General features: G+C 35.3%; 1 protein-coding gene across 1 annotated transcript in view; it reads left to right on the forward strand.

The window, feature by feature from the left end:
* LOC142340290 (BOS complex subunit NOMO1-like) overlaps positions 1–21880 on the forward strand; it is a 90980-nt gene that overhangs the window by 32571 nt on the left and 36529 nt on the right. Inside the window, exons 13-20 of the mRNA XM_075390865.1 lie at positions 3632–3769; positions 4317–4530; positions 4854–4920; positions 4993–5097; positions 5568–5659; positions 9283–9398; positions 9556–9676; positions 17821–17941. Coding sequence (XP_075246980.1) covers positions 3632–3769; positions 4317–4530; positions 4854–4920; positions 4993–5097; positions 5568–5659; positions 9283–9398; positions 9556–9676; positions 17821–17941 — 974 coding nt within the window. The remainder of the gene's footprint in view (positions 1–3631; positions 3770–4316; positions 4531–4853; positions 4921–4992; positions 5098–5567; positions 5660–9282; positions 9399–9555; positions 9677–17820; positions 17942–21880) is intronic.

Raw genomic sequence — 21880 nt, forward strand, 5'->3', positions numbered from 1 at the left:
GAAAATGTAATTGAAAATATTTAGCATTCGATTTAACATTCGATTTTCTGATACTTGTTTAAAAACTGGCTACATAGCTGATCTTTGCAACCCTTATTCTGTTTCTGTTCCACTGGTTTACTGCTCTATCGAAAAACTCATCTTGGATTTAGGATTTTTGTGCAGAGATTTTTATAAGACTTTTGAAGACAAAGAAAATAAGTTTTTAAATTGTTATATTTGGTGAACTAATCGATATAGCTTTATGTTTCTATTCAACTACCCTATGACATGAGCCAAAAAAATATACGTTTCCTCCTACTTCTCGTAGTTATCAAAATTTGAAGGAAATTTAGTTTATAAAAAACCGTGATCTTATTGCTATGAGTACTCAGCAGCCCTTCACTTGCATTTACTGCAAAATTTCATTTATGATGATGAAGATTTGTTTGACCAGTTTTTCTTTCCTCAAAACGGCTTGGGGATTTCATCAGAAAGATTGGTGGAATAGAAGTTTTCATTTTTCTTTCAAAACTATCATAGGACGTTTCAACTCTCAAATACTCGGGTAGTGCATTCCAACTCTTGGTTCACTGATGAGCGAAAGAACGCTTCAAATTCGCATTTGTGAATTTTGGAAAACGGAAATAATGATCGACGAGCAGTTGACATTGATTCTGTATTTTTTTCAAGCATTTCTATATGATCAGGTTTGGAGCTGTTCTATCAACACCAAACAGTATACACAATAGCTTGTATTCAATGCGAGTTGGGCTACTGGTAACCAATGAAGCTCGTATAGAAGTTTGCTTGCAGACAAAACGATTTACTCGAAAAACGAATTTGGCGACACTATTCTGCACGCGTTGAAGCTTTTTCATCAACTTTTTGCTTTTTCAATGTAAAGGCCATTGCAGTAGTTTAAACGAGAAAGTTTAAAACTAACGGCTAAATTTTTCCTTTTGTTCAAAATTAGCAAGATTTTTATTCCGTACAACTTTTTCGACTACACTGACGGAAAGCGCTGTGCACTTAGCCAAACGCTGTTCAGTGATCTCATCCAAATGGAAACCAATTAATTTTACACTCGTATATTTTCCAATATTTGTCAAAAGCATCCTAATTTCTGTCGGAAAGGGGTTCTTGTGGCGTATAATATCTGTTTTAGTCACATTGATCTTCAATTTGAGGTGCTCAAATCTGTGAACCACCGAAGAAATAATGCTCCCAACTTGTTCTTTGTCTTCTGTGCAATTAAAAATAAATGGACTGTCATCAGCGTAAAAATTATGTTCAACATTTTTTTCGCCAAGAAGGTCCATACCTGGTTTTAGATAAAAAATTCATTTATTTGATTAAAAACACTTGTTTCAATTTCTCCGATCAAATGGGCAGTTTGTTTTCCTGTCTACCTATTTTTAATAGCCGCGCAGTGATAGCTGGGGCTATTATTGGCCTTCTCTTGGTTTTTTTACAATTCAAAGAATTTGAATTGTATTAGGGCGCTGTCTTTTCACATCTGTTTTTACATCTGCGCAGATCTGTTCACACATTTTCAAAATTTTTGAAGTCAATTTGGAGTAGTGATTTTGGTCACACCGAAACAGGAAGTGGAGCGAAAAAGCGAGTGGTTTTGCGGCGTGAATTTTTTTCGCTCTAATTAATAGCCGCCCTCATCTTCTCAGCCGGCTATTATAGCGCTCCTATTGTTTTTTACTTCGTCGAATAAAAAAATGTTTCGCTTTACCTCATTTTGCCGCCTTTTCAACATTTTGCCTGAGGGGTAAAAGCTTCAAAGTTTTATCAAGGATTATATATTTGTTTAGTTTGTTTGATTGCTTGTTTCTCAATATTTTTAGATGATTGTGTTTATGTTTTGGCTGGCATCGTTGAACCGATCTGCTGTTCAGGCAGAGTAAACCCAAGTTTTTCATTCAATTCTTTGAATTGTATTTCAGGACTTGTCCTGCTATGTTTTTTTTACTTCGTCGAACTTTTTTCGCTTTACCCATTTTGCCGCTTTTTCGACATTTTGCGTGAAATCTTTTTGACTTCTCTAGGCTAGTTTCTCTCTTCTCTCATTCTGCTCAAAGTCCTTTTAAACAGCAGCTGCTCAGCAAAGCAATTCAAAATGAACAGAGTCAGTATAAAAAATTGAAATCAGAAATAGAAACGGGATAAACCCATAAAGCCCAATTTTAGATGCCCGCTATTTGAACGTCGGTCCTATAAGTATTAGTTACCTCTCTCTAATGCTTATTGTTATTGATAGTAGCCCCTGTAGCCTCTCTCTAAGAAACATATGTATGTTCAACTACGAAATGCCATCAAAATAAATCGGACTTAAAAAATGTTTTTGTACAAAAATCTTTTTTCAATATCTTCTGTTATTTCAATCCCAATCATGCTTATTGGAATCAACGGCGGCTATTTTCCGGCAATCTGCCGGGTATGATTGTAAAGTAGAGTGAGAATACGGTGTTTGAACAGAAATTCGCATTCTCGGTAGTGGTTTTTTGTTCACATTCGGAAATTTCACTGATTTTTTTTTTACTGTTTTTTCGATTCTTTGGATCGTATTTTTTTTCTAATTGGTTTTCCCAATCCCTTCATAGTTCATTCTATACATAGTTTTTTTGTTTGAACCAAATTTCCATTTTTCGCTAATGGTTCTTTTGTTCACATGCGGCATTATTACATCGATTTTGTTTTTTTTTATCTGCTTTTTTAAGAAATGGTTTTCCCAATCCACTCATAGTCCGTTCTAGGTCTAGTTTTTTTGTTTAGTCAATGAAAGTTCTTTGAATTGTATGTCAGGAGTTGTCCTGCTATGTTTTTTTATTTCGTCGTCAAAATTTTTGTTACGACCATATGACGTCACAACCACTTCAAATCTGCTTTTTGTTCATTTGTTCATACAATTTCAACTGAAGTGCGTGCGTGACGTCATTTTCCGCTCTTTGTGGAGCGAGTTTTTTGTTCATTCGCGTGATTAAGTTTTTGGTCTCACGTGACTTACCTCACTCTCAAAAATGACTTCCTCACTTTGAAATTGACTTTTATTTACTTTAATTCAAAGAGATAAGGTCAAGTGATTGTGTGTCACTCTAAATGAATGTTATTTGAGATTAGCTAATAGAGGCAGCAATAACTTATACGGATTTTTAATCAAAATTTAACATCTCGGCCTTAATGAAGAAATTAGTTTTTTGGTCTGTCTTTTTTAGCTGTTTTTTGATTATGCAGATCTATGAAGCTATTGCGGCTATTTTCTGGCAATCTGACAGCTATGTTTGGATTTTATTCAGCGCAATGCCAACAATTGTTTTGCTCCGTTTCCTTAATGAATTCTACTTTTTTTGAAAATTTTGTTGAATTTCTTTGTTTTTCCCAGGAAATGTACCATAAATCTATTGGGTAAGTGATGCTGATGGCTTTGCAATCCTGTGCCTTTTGGGGATAAAATATCAAAAATGTATGGCGGCCCGCTCTATCCAGCTATGGCTATGTTTTAATTTCTCGCAACTGAAGGGTAATTTTGAAGGTTTACCACCCAACCCTCTTGCTATATTCAACTCATTTTTAGAAAAAATCACCGCATTTTTTTCACATATTTCTATCACAGGTACCAGTTTATTGATTGTCATTATAGATGGCTGTAAGCCTGCAGAGCTGTCAATAAAGCTGGCCCCGAAGAACAATCAAGGTCTACGCTATGCAGCATCTTTGACAATGGAAGCCAAAAGTGTCAAGTTCTCATTTGACAGTGTGCTCTTCGACGTTTATACAGGTTGGCAAATTTTTGGTTAAGTGTATCCATGGATGGAAGTGCTTTTTATACAAAGTTTACTTTAAGCTAGCATCGAGCTTTCGTGGGATAATTAACAGCCATTGTCTGAATTCTTTGCAACGCCAGATTTTTCCGGATAAAAAGATTATATAGACCACTGCCCCCCCCCCCCCCCCCCCCCCACGTTTTCGGTCCGCGAAAACGTCAAAAGGAGCGAATTAGTTTTCTGATATTATATTTTATTTATGGGAAAATGAAGCACCTCCCGAGCAATATGGGTTTTGGCGCAAATTTTAATTGGTCAGTTTATGTATCTATTCTGTTTCGGCAACCCCAGTGTTTGTTCTTCCCGAACTTACAAATTATGTGTTATATGCAAAAATGACGCTTGCGCCTGGGGTTTAAACGCAAGCATGTCCACTAAGCTGGGGTCCGAAACAGAATAGATCCCAGATTTTAGTGAGAAAGAATAACCACTTCAGGAAAAAACTGTTAGAAATGGAAACATTTGTTTCAAGCTGGAATAAGAATTTTTCTTTGATTTAAGTTAGCATTGGTGATGCGGTGTTTTGTTGGAAAACAAACCATCTCAGAGTTGACGCGATCTCAAAGCCTGAGAGCTCTTTCGGAGGTCTGAAGTTTGAACAAACTGGCTTTGTTCTCAATGTTGCTACCGACTTCAGTGCAGTTGCTTTGAATTATGAACACAAATCCAATTCAAACTTTGGCGGAACTGTTCAAGATGCCAGAAAACAGCCCAAGTAAGTAATAAACAGTCTCAACAGTCTTCTTGCTGAAGTTTTTTTTCCGTTTTTGTTGTTTTGTCGTATTTAGGTTTATACGCTCTAGAAATGTATACTTATTGTAGCAAACAATCAGAATTTCGATTTCGTTTAATCTGTTTTTATCATTTAATGTTTTAGCTGTTTCTAATCTGGTTATCGTATTTTAATCTTGGTGCTTGAAACGACTTTACAAAATAGTCAGAACTGAACTTAGTTCAAACTATGCTACATAAATTGCGTTGTTGCAATTTTATGGCTTGTCCTTGTCTTCCCAATTTGAATTAAATGCTGCTGTTTAGAATTTGCTTGCCAGGAAGTGGAGACTACAAATTGACAACTGAATCTTGCTTCAAGTTTGACGAAGAGGTAAAAATCAGATCAGTGTTCGACTAAATAGGTTCTTTACTTAATTCTGATTGAATTTTATCTCTGTTTCAGAGTTATGAACTGAGCACCTCTCAAAGTAAAGCACTGCAGTTGACTTTGAACCCGAAGCTGTTTAAAGTGGAATCGCTAATTGAGAGCCCTTCTGACAATTTTGAGGTAATTTGACAGTTGAATAATTTTTTACTAAAATTTGTGCCTGAAATTTCTCTTTACAATGTCGTGGTTGGCTCACAGTTCTTTTCGAAATAATTATGCATGATCATCCAGGTTAATTTCATCTCTCTTCCCGTACCTCGTTGTTTAGCAATTCAAGAAATTGTTCTAGAGTCTGTAGCCTTTTCTATTGTTCAGAAAGTGGAAAATTAGTTGAAAAACGCGCGCGTGTTTGTTCTGGGAAATAAATCGCAGTCAACACATTTAGTCATTTTTAATTCATTCGGAAACCCGCCCAATACATCTTCAGCTTTTTTCAATTTTTGTAGTTAAGTGTGTAATAAGTTTTGTGAATTCATCGACCAATGATGACTGACGACAGTCAGTATTGGATTCAAATAAGCTCTGTAGAACTTGAGTACACATCATTCAAGCTGTATCCTTCTTTTTTGTCAAGTTTATGTGCTGTTTAGATTTCGGTTGCTGTGAATGATGTCAAGCAGGAGCAAGTGACAATTGATGAACTCGAAGAAAACAAAAAGTGGAAGCTAATCGTTTATGCTAAGTAAGCGTAACTTCTCAAACAATTGCTTTTTTTCTATTTCCAGTGTGATAGCCAGAAACAGCCGAATCTAAAATTGTCAAATGCGTACTTTATGACAAAAATTGTCAAAAGTATTACTTTGTGGCTAATTGCTCTTAACCTGTCTTCCTTTCAGTTATGTATTTCATTGTCTTTAACTAGGCTTTTATGAGACATTTTTGACTTATCGTTGATTTTTAATAGCCGCCCTCATCTTCTCAGCCGGCTATTATAGCGCTCCTATTTTTTTTTTTTTTACTTCGTCGAATAAAAAAATGTTTCGCTTTACCTCATTTTGCCGCCTTTTCAACATTTTGCGTGAAATCTTTTTGACTTCTCTAGGCTAGTTTCTCTCTTCTCTCATTCTGCTAAAAGTGATTTTGAACATCAGTTGCTCAGCAAAGCAATTCAAAATGAACAGAGTTAGTATAAAAAATTGAAGTCAGAAATAGAAACGGGATAAACCCATAAAGCCCAATTTTAGATGCCCGCTATTTGAACGTCGTTCCTATAAGTATTAGTTACCTCTCTCTAATGCTTATTGTTATTGATAGTAGCCCCTGTAGCCTCTCTCTAAGAAACAGAAGTATGTTCAACTACGAAATGCCATCAAAATAAATCGGACTTAAAAAAATGTTTTTGTACAAAAATCTTTTTTTTTCAATACCTTCTGTTATTTCAATCCCAATCATGCTTATTGGAATCAACGGCGGCTATTTTCCGGCAATCTGCCGGGTATGTTTTGATTGTCATCAAAATCTCATTCAGAGTTTGTAGCTGTCCCTCACAGGTAAGAAAATTTTTTCTTGTCCACAAACATTCTTTTTAATTGCTCTAGAACGAAGTTTGAAGCAATTATTAATTGTTCTCAAACAAAGTTTGTAGCAATTGTTTTAGTCCTGTGGTCTTTTTTATAGCTGCGAAGCTGTAAGCTGAGCAAAGCTATATTGCGGTGCTCTTGGTTTTTTTGTTTCGTCGTCTGACGCTCTTTTTTCGTTTTACATTTGTTCACACAGCAAAGCTGAAAAAGTCAAATTTTCTGAATGATTTCTTCCTCTCACTAACGGAATTTTCGTGCGTGACGTCATTTCTCACTCGCTTTAGCAAAAGTTTTTAGGTTATTTGCGTGATTAGATTTTGATCATACGTGACTTACCTCACTCAATAAAATGACTTTTGCACTTTTAAACTTAGGTTTAATTTGAATTTGTTTAAGGTCAAAGGAACTCATTTGTGCAGTAAAGGTCCCTAATAAGAGGCTTCTGCGGAATGAATTTTAACAAGCTTTATTAATTTATCGCTGAATGTTTTTACCTAGTTTATTTGAACGGCGTCGATTTTTTTTTCAAGTTAGATCTGTATCTGTTTCTATCTCTTTTATATGGCACGCAGGTCTATTCTTTCGCAGCTATTCCGGCAATCTGCCGGCTATGTTTATGCGATTATTTTTAATCGGTTGACCGATTTTTCGTCTGACCCATTAAAGGTTTTCATGGCAACGCTCGGAAGGCATTAATTTCTCTTAAGAGCCGTACGCCTAACCAGTCTCTAAGAATGCGATCACATAGCAAAGCTGAAAAAGTCAAATTTTCTGAATGACTTCTTCCTCTCACTAACGGCATTTGCTAGCGTGACGTCATTTCTAACTCTCAAAAGTTTGCGTGATTAGATTTTGATCATACGTGACTTACCTCACTCTCGTGACTTACCTCACTAAATTTTGCACTTTAAAACTTAAGTTTAATTTGAATTAGTTTAAGGTCAAAGAACTCATGTGTACAGTAAAGATCCCTATTGAAAGGCTTCTGAGGAATGATTTTTTACAAGCTTTTTAATTTATCGCTGAGTTTTTTTTACCTAGCTTTTTGAGTGGCGTCGATTTTCAATTTAGATCTGTATCTGTTTCTATCTCTATTAGACGGCAGACAAGTCTACTCTTTCGCAGCTATTCCGGCAATCTGCTGGCTATGATTTACAATTAAACAAAACTTGAATTTATTGTGGCATTAACTAATTTAAAAAGAGTTGTTCTTACTTTTTCATGATTTTTGATGTGATTTTTTTCTCTCCAAAACAGGAAGTAGAGTGAAAAAGTGAGTGATTTGGCGGCGTCGATCTGATCTTTTCCGAACGATTTTTGATCTGATCTTTTTCAAACGATTGTGCAATTTCTTCATAGTTCATTCTAGGTCTAGTATTTATTTATTCACTGCAATGTCTTTGAATTATAGACCAGGACTTGTCCTGTTGCGGTTTTTACATTGCGGAACAAAATTTTGTTTCGCTTTACCCTAGTTCAAAGCTTTTTCAAGATTGCACGTGAAATCTTTTTAATTTCTCTAGGCTAGTTTCCTGCTTCTGTCACTTGTTTCAAAAGTGCTTTTAAATAGCAGTTGCTCAAAAAACAACCTGGGATCAACAGAGTCAGTACCGAAAAACGAAATCAAACATATATCGAACAGGTTTCTCTATATTGTTTCAGTTTAACGGCAACTCCAAATCTAAAACCCTTTTAATTGCTCTCGAACGAAGTTTGAAGCAATTATTGTAAACTTCTTTCTTTAGCAAAATTTTTGCTTGACCATTTTTGCGTGCATTTAGCGGAATAGCTGGTTTGCATGATACGTTCATCGTACTGCTGTTCAGTTACAAGTCAAGCTATTGTGGCTGCTTGGTAGAAGGAAATGATAGAAATTATGGAACAAATCCTGTATGCTGTCAAAATTTGACCCCTGTAGTTCAACTTTTTTCAGAATAGTTATTCTAAACAGCCGTTCACTTACAATAACATAGTGTGGAGATGACGCCCATGTCTATGGTTTAGCATAAAAACGAAAGATTTCTGATGAGAAACCATATTCAGTTTTGTAATTGTTCGCTTTAAAAGTTTTAAATTGATTCAATTAAGCAATCAATTGCATAGATAGTATTTTTTACCTCTGAAATGCCTAGACTTTTTTCAATCACCTGTTCAAAAGGTCCTGCGAGTGCAAGTTTCTGAGGTTAATTTCTGACTTTTTCTTTTTTAAAAGGGTCGGAAAATTAAATTCTTGTTCTCACTGGCGGTGTCATCAAGTCCAGGAAAAGTTTCATAGATATTTTCATATTCCAAGTATAAAAATTGTTTGATTGAGTGAATGGCATTATTAACTTTTACGAAGTCATGCTTTAGTTTCCAACCCTTTTCTAAACGTAATTACCGTCAACTATCGAATTCAATCGATTTTGCGTAAGCGCACCTCCAGTCATTCCACGCATTCGTTGGTCAAACTGTTGCGTAGAAAGATGTCTCAAAACTCTTTGTCATATTTTTGCGAACCGTTTAACTTAAGGGTAATCTATTAGTTAATCAGGTTAATTTGATTTAACATGATATTTTGAAAATATTACATTCAATAATTTATTTGAATAAAATTTGGCTAAATAAATTATTTATAGCTGAAACAGTAACAGTTTTTGAAATAGGGAGAGATACACCATAGGTTGATCATTGTGGACTGTACCAAGTCTGTCAAACTATAGCAGTTAATAGATACTTATGCTATATCGGAATTGTGTTATGGAGTCTTGTGCGTAAATTATCATGACACTGATCTTTTGTACAGAAAAGGCGACGTGGTGAAGTATACAGCGGAGTCGAGCACCCTGTTGTTCAAACCTAGCCAATTTGAGTACCAAATAGACGGCAGTGGATGCCCTGGAAATATTGTCAAATTCCAAGGTATTAATGCATAAATAATTTCAAAATAAATAATTCTCAATCGAAACGACTTGTTAGTCCTATAATTAGTTGACCTCCAGAGTTTTGTAGATTTGTTTGAACGGCATTTTAAGATGAAAGTACAATTTGGTGTGTTTTCTATTGAGCTGTGATTTAGGTCGGCCTGGCGAATTTTTGGAAGCATCGTTGTCAGTGCAAACTCCAGATGTCACTGTGGAAGTACTAGATGTGGATGGCAATGTTTTTATGCATCAAACAACGAGTGACAAGCAGATCAGGTGAGATATATGCTTCATGAAGCGATTTTGGAAAGTTTGAACCTTTTGTGTGTTGTTGATAAGACTTAATAATAGCCACGTCATAAATTCCACTCTCTATTACTGCGCTTTTTTTACTCGGAGATCAGCATTGGATATCAGTTTTCACTGTTAGAAGGTAAAAAAGAGGAGTTAAAGCGCCTTTATACACCAGTGTGTAATAGTGACTATTGTTGGGTGGTCTTTTTGTGCGAAACGTTGGTGAAAATATCTTTCTTTTGGCTTTTCAATCGCTTACCAAATTGGCCCTTACCAAATCTTTTAATGAAAGTGAGAGAAAACATACAATTCTGTACAACTCTGTGCATTATTAACTAGTAATCCTGCCTCTCTTATTATTTCGATTAGGGGAGGTATTCAATTGTCAAGTGATTGTGGAACAGCAGATGTCGCACGAGTGTTAAGCTCAATCTACCTAAGATATGTCAAAAGCTAAGAAGTGGTTTTTGGTCATATTTTAATCTGAGAGATTTAGAAAGACGTGTCAAACTTGAACAAAATGAAGTAGTTTTTTCACATGTTTTTTAACCGAAAGTAAAATATGTTTTTTCACAGGTAACAAAAAACTTTTGGGATTTGTGGAAATCGTTTTTTTACCAATTTTTGAATTTTGAAAAGTTTTTAGCTGTACAGATATTTGAGTTTCAGATTCAGGTTATTGCTCTTTTTGGCATTTTGCGAAATATGACGTCTTCCTAAACAGTTTTCGTCTTTCTTGAAACTTTTCAATGTCTTTCCTATCGCTTTGGGTTAGTCTTGGTGTTAAATTTTCTCATGTATATATTTAATTTCGCCGCTTGATTTCTATTATTTTTAATTTGCTTTTGCTTAAATTACGAAATTTGCTTAAATTAGGATTCCGGCCTGTCAACGACTGTTAATAGCTGTGAGTTAGGCAGAGCTGTGTTATGGTTCACGTTGTTTTTTTGTCATTTTGGATTTTGTCATTTTATGCACAATTTTTTACTGATTTTTTTTGCGACTTTGTTCTAATATTTTCGGTGACTTCTCAAGTGACTTTTTCAGGCTTCACTTCCTCAGTTTGAGTGATTAATACCCGCCGTCAGCTTCTCAACGGCTATTATTTAGGCGTTTATCTTTTTTTTTACTATTCAAAGTATTTGAATTGTATTGGATCTTTTTTTCTTAATGGTTTTTCAATCCCTTCATAGTGCAATCTAGGTCTAGTTTTTTTGTTTAGTCTATAAAAATTCTTTGAATTGTTGCTCAGTACTTGTCCTACCATTTTTTTCTAAATTTGCTTTACCTTTGGTTACGTTGCTCGTTATACATGAGTCACGATATGTTTGATTTTTGACTTACTTCACTAACTTAAACAGTTTTCCGTCTTTCCTGAAAGGTTTCAATGTCTTTTGTATTGCTTTGGGTTAGTCTTGGGGTTACTTTTTCTCATGTATATATTTAATTTCACAATTTGATTTCTGTTAGTTTTAATTTGCTTTTGCTTAAATTACAAAATTTGCTCAAATTAGGCGGTCAACGACTGTTAATAGCTGTGAGTTAGGCAGAGCTGTGTTATGGTGCACGTTTTTTTGTCATTTTGGATCCTTTGATTACATCATTAATTAAATTTTTTATCTGTTTAACTACTCATAAACAAATTTTGTTGCGATTATATTAGTCCTGTGGTATTTTTAATTGCTCTTGTACTTTGTTTGAACGGCTTTTATTTCGGCGCCTTTTCTATTCAAAAAATTTGAATTGTATTGGGGCGCTGTCTTTTTTTTTAAGATCTGTTTGCACATTTGCATGATTTTCAGAGTCCAATTGGAGTGTTGATTTTGATCACGCTGAAACAGGAATTTGGGCGGAAAAGCGAGTGGTTTTTCGGCGTGAAGGTTTTTCTAATTTCAAATTTGTGAGAAAACGGAGTTTGAACCGAATTTCGCTTTCGCGCTAGTTGTTTTTTGTTCACATGAGGCATTTTGACTTTGCTTTTTACTTTTTCTTTTCAATTTTTTGGATCGGATCTTTTTTTCTAAATGGTTTTCCAATCCTTCTTAGTGCAATCTAGGTCGGTTTTTTTTATTTCGCTTGACCTTTTGATTACGTTTTTCGTTTTACATGAGTCACGAGTTTCAAGCTTGACTTCTGACTTATTTCACTCACTCTTTTAAATGAATGGATTTTAACTTTTTTCACGCATTGCGTTACGTAATGTGATTATTGTCAAGTCAAAAGAGCAAAATCAAAAACGGGATAAGCATAAAAAGCCCGGTCATTAAGTGATAATGCATTGGGTTATCAAAGTTCATTAAAGCCATTACTAGCTGGCTTTAGTATTAAGGCTAAGAGTTTTCAGTTTAGAAGCTGAATTAAGCGTAAGTTTAGAATTTAACCGTAAATGCTGAATTTACACACCAAATAAGATCATTTTGACACTTAGAAAAATTATGTCGAATTCTTTTCTTATTTTTTTCTTTTTCTGTTTGAGTACCAATGTGCGTCACGCGGGTCGACTTCGGTTTTTTTTCGGCAATTTGCCGGCTGTTTTTCAGTTGCTCTCATTCTGAAATTATGTTTGTTGCTGATTTAAAAGTGATTGTTAGCTGATGAGTAACAACCTGAGTGATTGTTATCTGTAACGCATTGGTTAAGATGTGTGACGGCTATCCTGGAGGTTGCAGCTTTGAACTCCTATCTGTGCCGAGTTTTTTTGCTCAAAAATTTCTCAGCTACAATCCAAAATTAAATTGCCCACCTGTCTTTCGAGAGCAATTCATTTGACGTTTGTGGGTTTATGTTTTATGTTTACTCTCGCTGGATCGATTTTTTCTGTGTGACACTTTTAGATTTTTGTCCTGAAAAACGGGATTAACAGAGGTAGAGGCGATGCATGAAAGTTTTTTTGGCCTTAACCATGTAAGTGTTTTTTTGGATCAATGACCTGTATCATTTAGAATTTTATTGCATGATTGTTCTTGCTAGTTTTTTTTTATTTCGCTTTACCTTTCGGGCACGGTTTTTCATAAGTATCAATTTTCACGCTTCACCAATGATTTACCTCACTCTGTCTCAGCTGAACTAATTTTAAATACTTTGACTCATTGAATTATACAGTCGTAGTGAATACGGACAAGTCGAAACAGGAAAACGGGATAAACCGAGAAAGCCCCGTCATTAAGTCAAAGTGCTTTATGTTATCAAAGATTTTTAGCGAACGCTAGCTGTCATTGGTAGTTAGCTCGTTAGGAGCAGCTGAGGAACTGAATTAAGTTCAGTTTTGAGATCTAAATGATATAGATTTACATTTAATGATATACATTGAACACTTTTCAGCATTTTCTGTCAATTTATATCGCTTTTCTTTTCTGTTTTAATCCCCATGTTCGTCGTCCCCCTTTTACGACAGCTTTGCGGCTATGTTTACCTTAGCTTCACTATATCTCGAATTCAGTTTTTGCCTTTATCCGTTCAAATTTCTTCAGAAATCGTTTGCTACGGCTGCTTATTGTAGTTGATCGAACTTATACAGGGACTCGAGTATTTTCGAAGTTTGTGGGGAACCATATTTAAGATAAACGCTATCAGGGGTGAAGGTTCAAATCGAAGGAATTGAGATCAACTCATGATGCCCAGTTTTAGATTTCCGTTCCTTATATCAGTTTCCATTAAAAGATGCCGCCAGTCTCTCAACGGGTGTTATTTATGCGCTCTTTTTCTACAATTCAAAAAATTTGAATTGTTTTGTTGCCCTGTCTTTTTTCACACTTTTTTTCGAGCTTTTCTTCTTAAAGAGAACTGCGATTGGAGTGTTACTTTAAGTCACGCTGCAGTAATACGAGGAGCAAAAAGCAAGTAGTTTCAAGGCTTTAATGGATTTTTAATAGCCGCCCTCATCTTCTCAGCCGGCTATTATAGCGCTCCTTTTTTTACAATTCAAAGAATTTGAATTGTATTGGGGCTCTGTGTTTTTTTAAAGATGTGTTCACACATTTTTCAATGACTTTGATCTTTCAAAACGGGATAAACAGGTAAAGCCCAGCGGGCATTAAGTTTCATTAGAGGCCCAAAGTGAACGTTAGTAGTCCTTCAAGTGCTTAGGGTGTTGCAGCTGCTGGGATGGCCTCAATTCAGGGTTAAAAGGTCATTTTTAGAGTTCTTGGGATCAAAATGGTGCAATTTTTCATGCTTTTTTTGTGATTTTTTTTTTAGTATTTTTGCTTGATTATGCTTAGGTTGAAGTTTTTAAAAATTGATGAAGGCCTTTTTCGAGAAAAAAAAAACTTGTCACCATTTTAGGAGCTATGTTTTGGTACTACAAACACAAACACACAAAATGATACTAGTTTTTTTCAAGTTTTTTGAAAATTTTGGTCATTTTTTGCGTTTTTCCAGCTTCAGGGGCCAGGGAATCTCCTTTAAGGCTTGATAATAGGGCACTGTATAGTTTCTAGTAAAAATGGAGGTGTTTTCAACATTTTGATGTCTCGAATTTAGCTTTTTTAAATAAAATCTGCAATTTTTTTGAGGTTTCTTAATTTTTTTGTCAATTTAGTTTCAATGGATTTGTTTTCAACAATTTAACCTTTCGAATTTTGAAAATTTTTTAATAAAACTTGCAAGTTTATTAAGTTTTTTTCAAGACTTTTGTCTTTTATCTTTTTTGTTGCCTGAGTAGCCCGATAATCACAAACAGGGTTTGATAGTATGTTATTAAATAGTTGCAAGGGGGTAATTGGATGGTTTTCAACATTTTAATAGTACTAAATTCTGTTTTTTGAAATATGGAATTTTTTATAAAATATTGGCTATCGATCTTTGAACCAAATTTTTTTTAAGATTTGGAATTGGTTTACTGGACAGCCTCTAGAGACACTAGAATCATTTTTCAGGAAATGATTCTTAAGATAATAATGTCATGATTTTCAGCAACATTTCATTAAAATTTCATTTGATAATTTAAATTTTTTTGAAAAATTTTCGAGTTAATCGATCTTCAAGGGCCAATGATTTTTTTCTGGCAATGCATATATAAATAGGCCTGAAAAAATTATAATACTGCACGAATTTCTGAAACAAATTTTGGTTTTGAACATGTTTTAAAAATAGGTATATTTAAAGGGATCATATTTTGCCTGAGGGGTAAAAGCTTCAAAGTTTTATCAAGGATTATATATTTGTTTAGTTTGTTTGATTGCTTGTTTCTCATTTTTTTTAGATGATTGTGTTTATGTTTTGGCTGGCATCGTTGAACCGATCTGCTGTTCAGGCAGAGTAAACCCAAGTTTTTCATTCAATTCTTTGAATTGTATTTCAGGACTTGTCCTGCTATGTTTTTTTTACTTCGTCGAACTTTTTTTCGCTTTACCCATTTTGCCGCTTTTTCGACATTTTGCGTGAAATCTTTTTGAACTTTCTAGGCTAGTTTTACTCTTCTGTCATTCTGCTCAAAGTCCTTTTAAACAGCAGCTGCTCAGCAAAGCAATTCAAAATGAAGAGAGTCAGTATAAAAAAAATTAAAGTCAGAAATTGAAACGGGATAAAACCATAAAGCCAAGCCCATTTTTGGATGCCCGGTACTTGAACTTTGTTCTCATAAGTTTTAGTTACTATGTATAATGCTTATTGGTATTGATACTAGACCCTGTAGCCTCTCATTGAGAGACAGGAGTATGTTCAATTACGAAATGACATCAAAATAAATTGCACTTAAAATTGTTTTCATACAAAGATCATTTTTTGTTGATATTTTCTTTTCTTTCAATCCCAATAGAGTTATGGCAATTAACGGTGGCTATTTTTCGGCAATTTGCCGGGTATGTTTTATGGTTATGGTTATTTGTGAATCTATAACCTATGCTCGGGGATATAATGGGAGCGGTCTGCATGATCGTGGAGACAATTCTCTGAATTTTTAGAGCATTCATGCAGCTGCGAAGCTCTAAGCGGAGCTATGCTGCGGTGTTCTTGATTTTTTACCTAATAGTGAAAATCATTAAAATTGCGTGTGAACTAACTTTTTTGAGCGAGAGAAGTTTTTTAATCATGCGCTGCGTTTAGTGGATGACTTTTTGACTTCGAAAAGAGTTTTTGAGAGATTGGCGCATTTAGATGAGTTTTTAGTCGTGTTTTTGTCCATTTGGCCCAAATTTTTTCCATTGTAACTTGGATTTTTTGTAGAAGTAAATTTTGATCGATACCGCATTAATATGCAACCATCTGAAATCGATACCACAATGTTTCTGAGAGCTTAATAATGCGTTTCAAGTGCCAAATTGGTCCATATTTCATAATTTTTTTGTCAATTTTTTGTTACGCAGCTAGTAAATACGTCAACGTCTTTTTGATAGTTCCTGAATTGGATGCCCTTTTTTGACGTGAGATGTTTTTGTTTTATAAAATTGTACACATACTAATCCGATTTTGGCGGTTTTTGGCAAAGTTTTTTGTTTGTACTTTGAGTCTATTGACCATAAAAAGTCTTTTGTGCAGCATTGGTGTTTTTGGTTTTGGTTTGATGCCCCTTTTTAAATTTTTTAAATTGTATTTCTGTTTCGCTATTGAGCTGTTTTCACTTCTTACTGAGACAGTAAGATGGCTATGTAATATTCTTAAAACTCGATTGCTTAATAACAAGAAATTCATGTTTTTACTACAATTTTTTTCATTCTGTTTTTTAATTAGTTACCGATTTGGTTTAATTTTTCAGAAATTGCGAATCGGTTTTTTTAATAGCATCTGTCAGCCTCTCAAACGGCTAGTTTTTGGGCGCGCTCCTTTATTTAATTCGTTTTACCTTTTGATCACGTGAAATTTTTGTGAATACAGTCAAGGCAAAAAGAGCAAAATCAAAAGAAACGGGATATACCGACAAAGCCCGGTCATTAAGCTTTTTTTAAATTAGGTTATTAAAATTGATTAGATTGATTGCTAGCTGATATTAGTATTAAACTTAATGCCTTTCAGAAGTAAGTATAGTTTTAGAATCTAACTGAAACTGCGCACTGATTTAGAAAAATTTTTGAAACTTAGGATTTTTTTTGTCATTTTCTATCTCTTCTTTTTTCTGTTTCAATCCCTTCTTTTAAGTACCTGTTTCAAGTACCTTCTTTTTCTGCAAATCTTCTTAGGGTTAAAATTTGTTAACATACAAATTTTTGCGTTTGAATGTTGTTCTGTCTCTAGTCTTTTTCATGATTAATTTCGATTTGTTATTTTTTTGGTCTTTTTTATTTTTATCGCTTTCATTTTCATTTAAAGCGACGACTAAGGTTTATACGTAAAGAGGCAAAAATTTTTTAGTTACCAATTGATAACTGTTTGATATTGTAAAATGTTGTTTTGATTGAGAGAACTTAGGAAATTGATAAATTTTGTAACAATTATTGGCCATTTCTTGCAGTATTCAACTTTTTCTTCTAAAATATAGTTTTGGGAGCCTAAAACGTTTTTACTCTTGCTGCTCGCGTGCATTGATGTTTTCAATTGCTTACAAAAATTTGGCTTGTTTTATATAAAGGTTATTTTTTTAGTTCAGTCTCTTTTTATGAGCTATCTTCTTTTTTACTGATTTTTTTATTTTGGTAATCACTTTAGCAGGAACCAGTTGATTTAAAAGGTAATTCTTTCACGAAGATGGCTCTTTGAGTCGTTTCGGGATTTCTTACGTCTACGTTTTTTGTTCCGTTGTCTGACGCTTTTTTGTTTTATATTTCACACAGGAAAGGTGAAAAGGTCAAATTTTCTGAATGAATTCTTATTCTCACTAACGGCTTTTGCGCGCGTGAAGTCATTTCCCATTCTCTCTCGAGCAACGGTTTTAAGATCATTTGCGTGATTGGATTTTGATTATACGTGACTTATCCCACTCAATGAAAATGATTTTTGAACTTTAAAACTTTAATTTGAGTTAATTTAAGGTCAAAGGAACTCATATGTGCAGTAAAGGTCCCTAATAAAAGGCTTCTGTGGAGTGAATTATAAACAGTTTTATTAATTTATCGCTGAATGTTTTTTACCTAGTTTTTTAAGCGGCGTCTGTTTCTATCTCTATGACACGGCACGCAAGTCTGTTGTTTCGCAGCCTTTCTGACAATCTGCCGGCTATGTTCAAAGCTTTCAACTTAAATTTTCATTTTCAGCATTGGACCTCTGGAGGACAAATCAAAGTACTCGGTGAAGCTGTCCAAGCCAGGATACATTTTCACAGAGGGCAAGGGTGGGCTATTCACTGTCAACAAGCTGGCCTCAATTGCTATATCAGTGAGCTCATATTTTTAATTGCACAAGTCTTCTTCGCAGCCTGCTCTTATTGCGCTGCTAGTTTTTTTTTACTACGTCAACCAAAAATTTGTTTCGCTCGATGCAATTTGCCGCTTTAATGACATTACCGCTCGAAATCTGTTTTCACTTCTCCGGAGTAGCTTTACTCTTTGCTCATTCTGTTCCAAGTGCTTTTACTCATTCTGTTGAGCAAAGCAATCTAAAATGAACATAGTTAATATCGAAAAACAAAATCAAAATTAAGAACGGTATAAACCCATGAAGCCAAGATTCCTGGTGTTAGAATTTTGTTCATTATAGTCTTAGTTAACATATCTAATGTTCAATTGCTCTCAAACAATGTTTTCAGCAATTATATTAGTCCTGTGATCGTTTATGCGATTTTTTGCCGGGCAAATTTCATGATTTTCGTCCTCAACAACAGATAAAATATGTGCACAAAAATAATGAACAGGTAAAGCCTGGAGGGCACCAAGTGGCAGAGCAGCTCACGAAGAGACCTACGTTTTACTAGTCTCAAAGTATGCGACTCACCAAAACTGTTTTAAGGAGAAAATTTAATAATGTTAAGGGTGGCTCTTAATTTGACCCCCCCCCCCCCCGCAGGCCCCCATCCACCCTCCTCCACCTTTCAATTTGGATCCCTATCTCGTTCAGACCTTAAACTTTACCCCCATCACTTGACCCCGCCCCCCAAACACACACACCGCTCCCTCCTCCCCCAAGCTAGTGTTAACCTCCCTAAGCCGCAGCTGGCTACTACCAAATCCAGCCGGTTAATTGAGAGCAATGCGCCCGAATTGTCTGTCAGTTATATTTACTGGTATTGATGCTAACTAATCACTGTATCCTCCTCTTACTGAGAGACAGAAGTTTGCTTAAATAAGTTGGACACAACTTTGACATTTCTTGAAACAATAGATTTTTTTTTTGTTAAAGGCCGCCCTCATCTCAGGTTGCTATTATATCGCTCCTTATTTTTTTTGCGGCTATTAGCTATTATATTATTTTCGGACTTGATTTTATTCAGTCGGCTATTATGGGAATCCAAGCAGAGTATTGGAAAGGTGTATTCTTTTTGACTTGATGAGTCGTTATGATTTTCAATTGCACTTGAGCGATGTCTTTTTATATCGCTCCTTATTTTTTCTTGCGGCTATTAGCTATTATATTATTTTCGGACTTGATTTTATTCAGTCGGCTATTATAGGAATCCGAGCAGAGTATTGGAAAGGTGTATTCTTTTTGACTTGATGAGGCGTTGATTTTCAATTGCACTCAAGCGATGTCTTTTTTTTGCCATTTTTCGCTTAACTGATTTTTCGTCTTATCTTTTTGACTTCATTTTCGACCTTCTTCGGCTTCAAAAATGGGAGAAACAATAATCCTTGAGGGCAATAAGCTCTGTTAGAGCCTAATGGCTTGGACTTCTCTATGTATGCGATCCACCGAAGCAAGTTTAAGAGACATAAATTCATTGTATATAGGGTGGTTCTTTGAGTCTGAGCCTTCCCCCTTTACCCTCCCCCTCGCTTGCCCCGCACGCTTCCTCCCATCCCCCAGTCCACCTACCCCACTCCTCCTCATTCCTTCTGTAACCCCGAACACTTGCGCTCACCAACCTCACTCCTTTTACCTCCTCCTGCACACCGATCTCGCACTCATTTAAGCTGAAAAAAGTCTCCCTGAGCCGCGCAGCTCGCTATTGACGAAGCCAACAGTCGCTTGAGAGCAATTCGTCCCACGTAAGTTGGTTAGTTCTGTTTTTTTAGCCACCGTTAGCCTCTAAATGGCTATTATTTAGGCACTCTGTTCTTTTTAATTCGCTTTACTTTTGTTCAGGTTTTCCGTTTTACACAAGTCACTAGTTTTTAAACTAGTTTAAGGATTTTTAGACTTTTTTAGAGACATTTTGCGCATTTTACTTTTTGAATTTAAGCCTATTGTTCCAGAGCTGTTTATGTTTCTATCCACATTTTTTGTGGTTTAAAGTAGTTTTTTTCTATCAAATTGGACTAAAAAATTGGAAAATTTCGACATGTTTCTCCCTTTATTATTTCTTTCGACTTCTTTTTAAATTAAAGATATGTGTATACACTCTGTCTGTAGCACATTATAAGGCAATTATTAATAATGAAGCTTATTAATAATTGCCTCATATTGTGCGAGCCAATGAATATCATGAATTGCCTTGAACAATGGTTTATTTTTGATTTGGTCATTTTTTCTTATTGGTTTGAAAATTTTCGTTTTTCTCTTGGATGCGTTTTCCCAGCAGATGGAGTTATTTGGCCTGCCAGTTCTTCCGGCAATGACGATTTCGAGTTGTTGACGGAATTCTTCTGGCAAGGCTCTTTAAAACATTTTTTGGTTGAATTTTGAAGCACGGAATCAATCGCGTGAAATTATCTGGAGTGGTATTAGTTTTGAGCAATATTAGAGAATGGAGTGAAAGCAGTAGAGTAGCTTTTTCTTCAGACCGATGTTTCCGGAGAGCGAGACACAGGAGAGTAAAACAATTCTGTAAGGGAGCTGATTGCTGATTTTGTTCACTAGAGGATTTTCCAAGTGTTTTGTTACCTATTTTTTTTCGGTTAAGAGATTTGAGTTTGCGATAGAAATCATTTTCGTCTTGGTTATATAATGTTTTCATGTTTTTAGAATTTTAATGCGGATTTTATGCCGATTTAGAGATGCGTGCTGATTTGCAGGTTTTTTTTGCTATTGTTTTGTTTTATTCCATTCTTTGATAATTGAAATGCTCCTTTCGTTCGAATGAATGTTTAGGTATCAATTCCCTACAGGTCTGTTGGTATAAAACGTTTTTTTCTTGATATTGCAGACAGTTCAGAGAATTCGTAACCAATTTTTTATCATTTTTCTCTAACTTCTGTAGTTCGCAAGCCTGCAATGGCTTGCCTACTGTTTCGGGAGCATTTCGATGTTTTCAATTAAATTTTAGGAAGGTTTTTATTCATAGTTGCTCTTGTGTTATATGGAGATTTAATTGTTTTTTTATAAATCTTGTAATCCTTTGTGTTTTGGGGCTGATTCTGATTTTATATCTTTTTAAAACTTTTTAAATTTATGGATGGTTTCACTAGGTACCGGATAATTTAGACAGTAGTTTCAAGTCATTTCAACAGTTTCAAATCTTCGAGTCATTTCTGGAATGCAAGAGAGCGAAGTTATTGGTTGAGCAATTATTTCTGGTTTTAACATATTCGGTTAATAGGTTTCAAGTGGTTTACCTTTTTTCCGACAGCGTTTTGAATTATTTGGTAAGTAATAATCATTTTTGTCTAAATTTGATGTTTAATTGCTCTCAAACGAAGTTTGTAGCAATTATATTAGTCCTGTTGGTCTTTTTTATGCGATTTTTCGCTTGACCGATTTTTCATCTGACGCTTTGGACTTTTCGTCCTCAAAAACGGGATAAACAGGTAGCGCCCAGCGGGCATTAAGTGCTCTTAGAGCCTTTCATCTCTGTTTCACAGCTCAAACTGTTTTGGAGACTTATACTTATACTTATGGTGTGAAGGGCGGTTTTTAGAGGTTGAGACACACCCCCCCTTATTTCCTCCACCCCCCACCACGCTGTTGCCCCCCCCCCCCCAGCCCAGTGTTGCCCCCCCCAGCCCAGTGTTGCCCCCTATCAGCCACCGGTGCACCCCGCGTGGCTAGCTACTGACGAAGCCAACCGCTCGCCGGTCGTTTGAGAGCAATTCGCCCGACGTTAGTCGGTTATGTTTATGTTTTTCATCTGATGTGCAGATATTTAGGCACTTTTTGCTATTCTTTTCCTGATTTGTTTTGTTGCATGTTTCTGGTATTGGAACGGCGCAAAGGGCTTTCTGTCACTGGCTGAGTAGTATCTTGTCGGAATGAAGCTGTGCTTTTTTTTAGCATATATGGCAA

This window comes from Convolutriloba macropyga, chromosome 5, assembly GCF_964194025.1.
Source record: "Convolutriloba macropyga chromosome 5, txConMacr16.3, whole genome shotgun sequence".
In the NCBI taxonomy this organism is placed as follows: Eukaryota; Metazoa; Xenacoelomorpha; order Acoela; family Convolutidae; genus Convolutriloba; species Convolutriloba macropyga.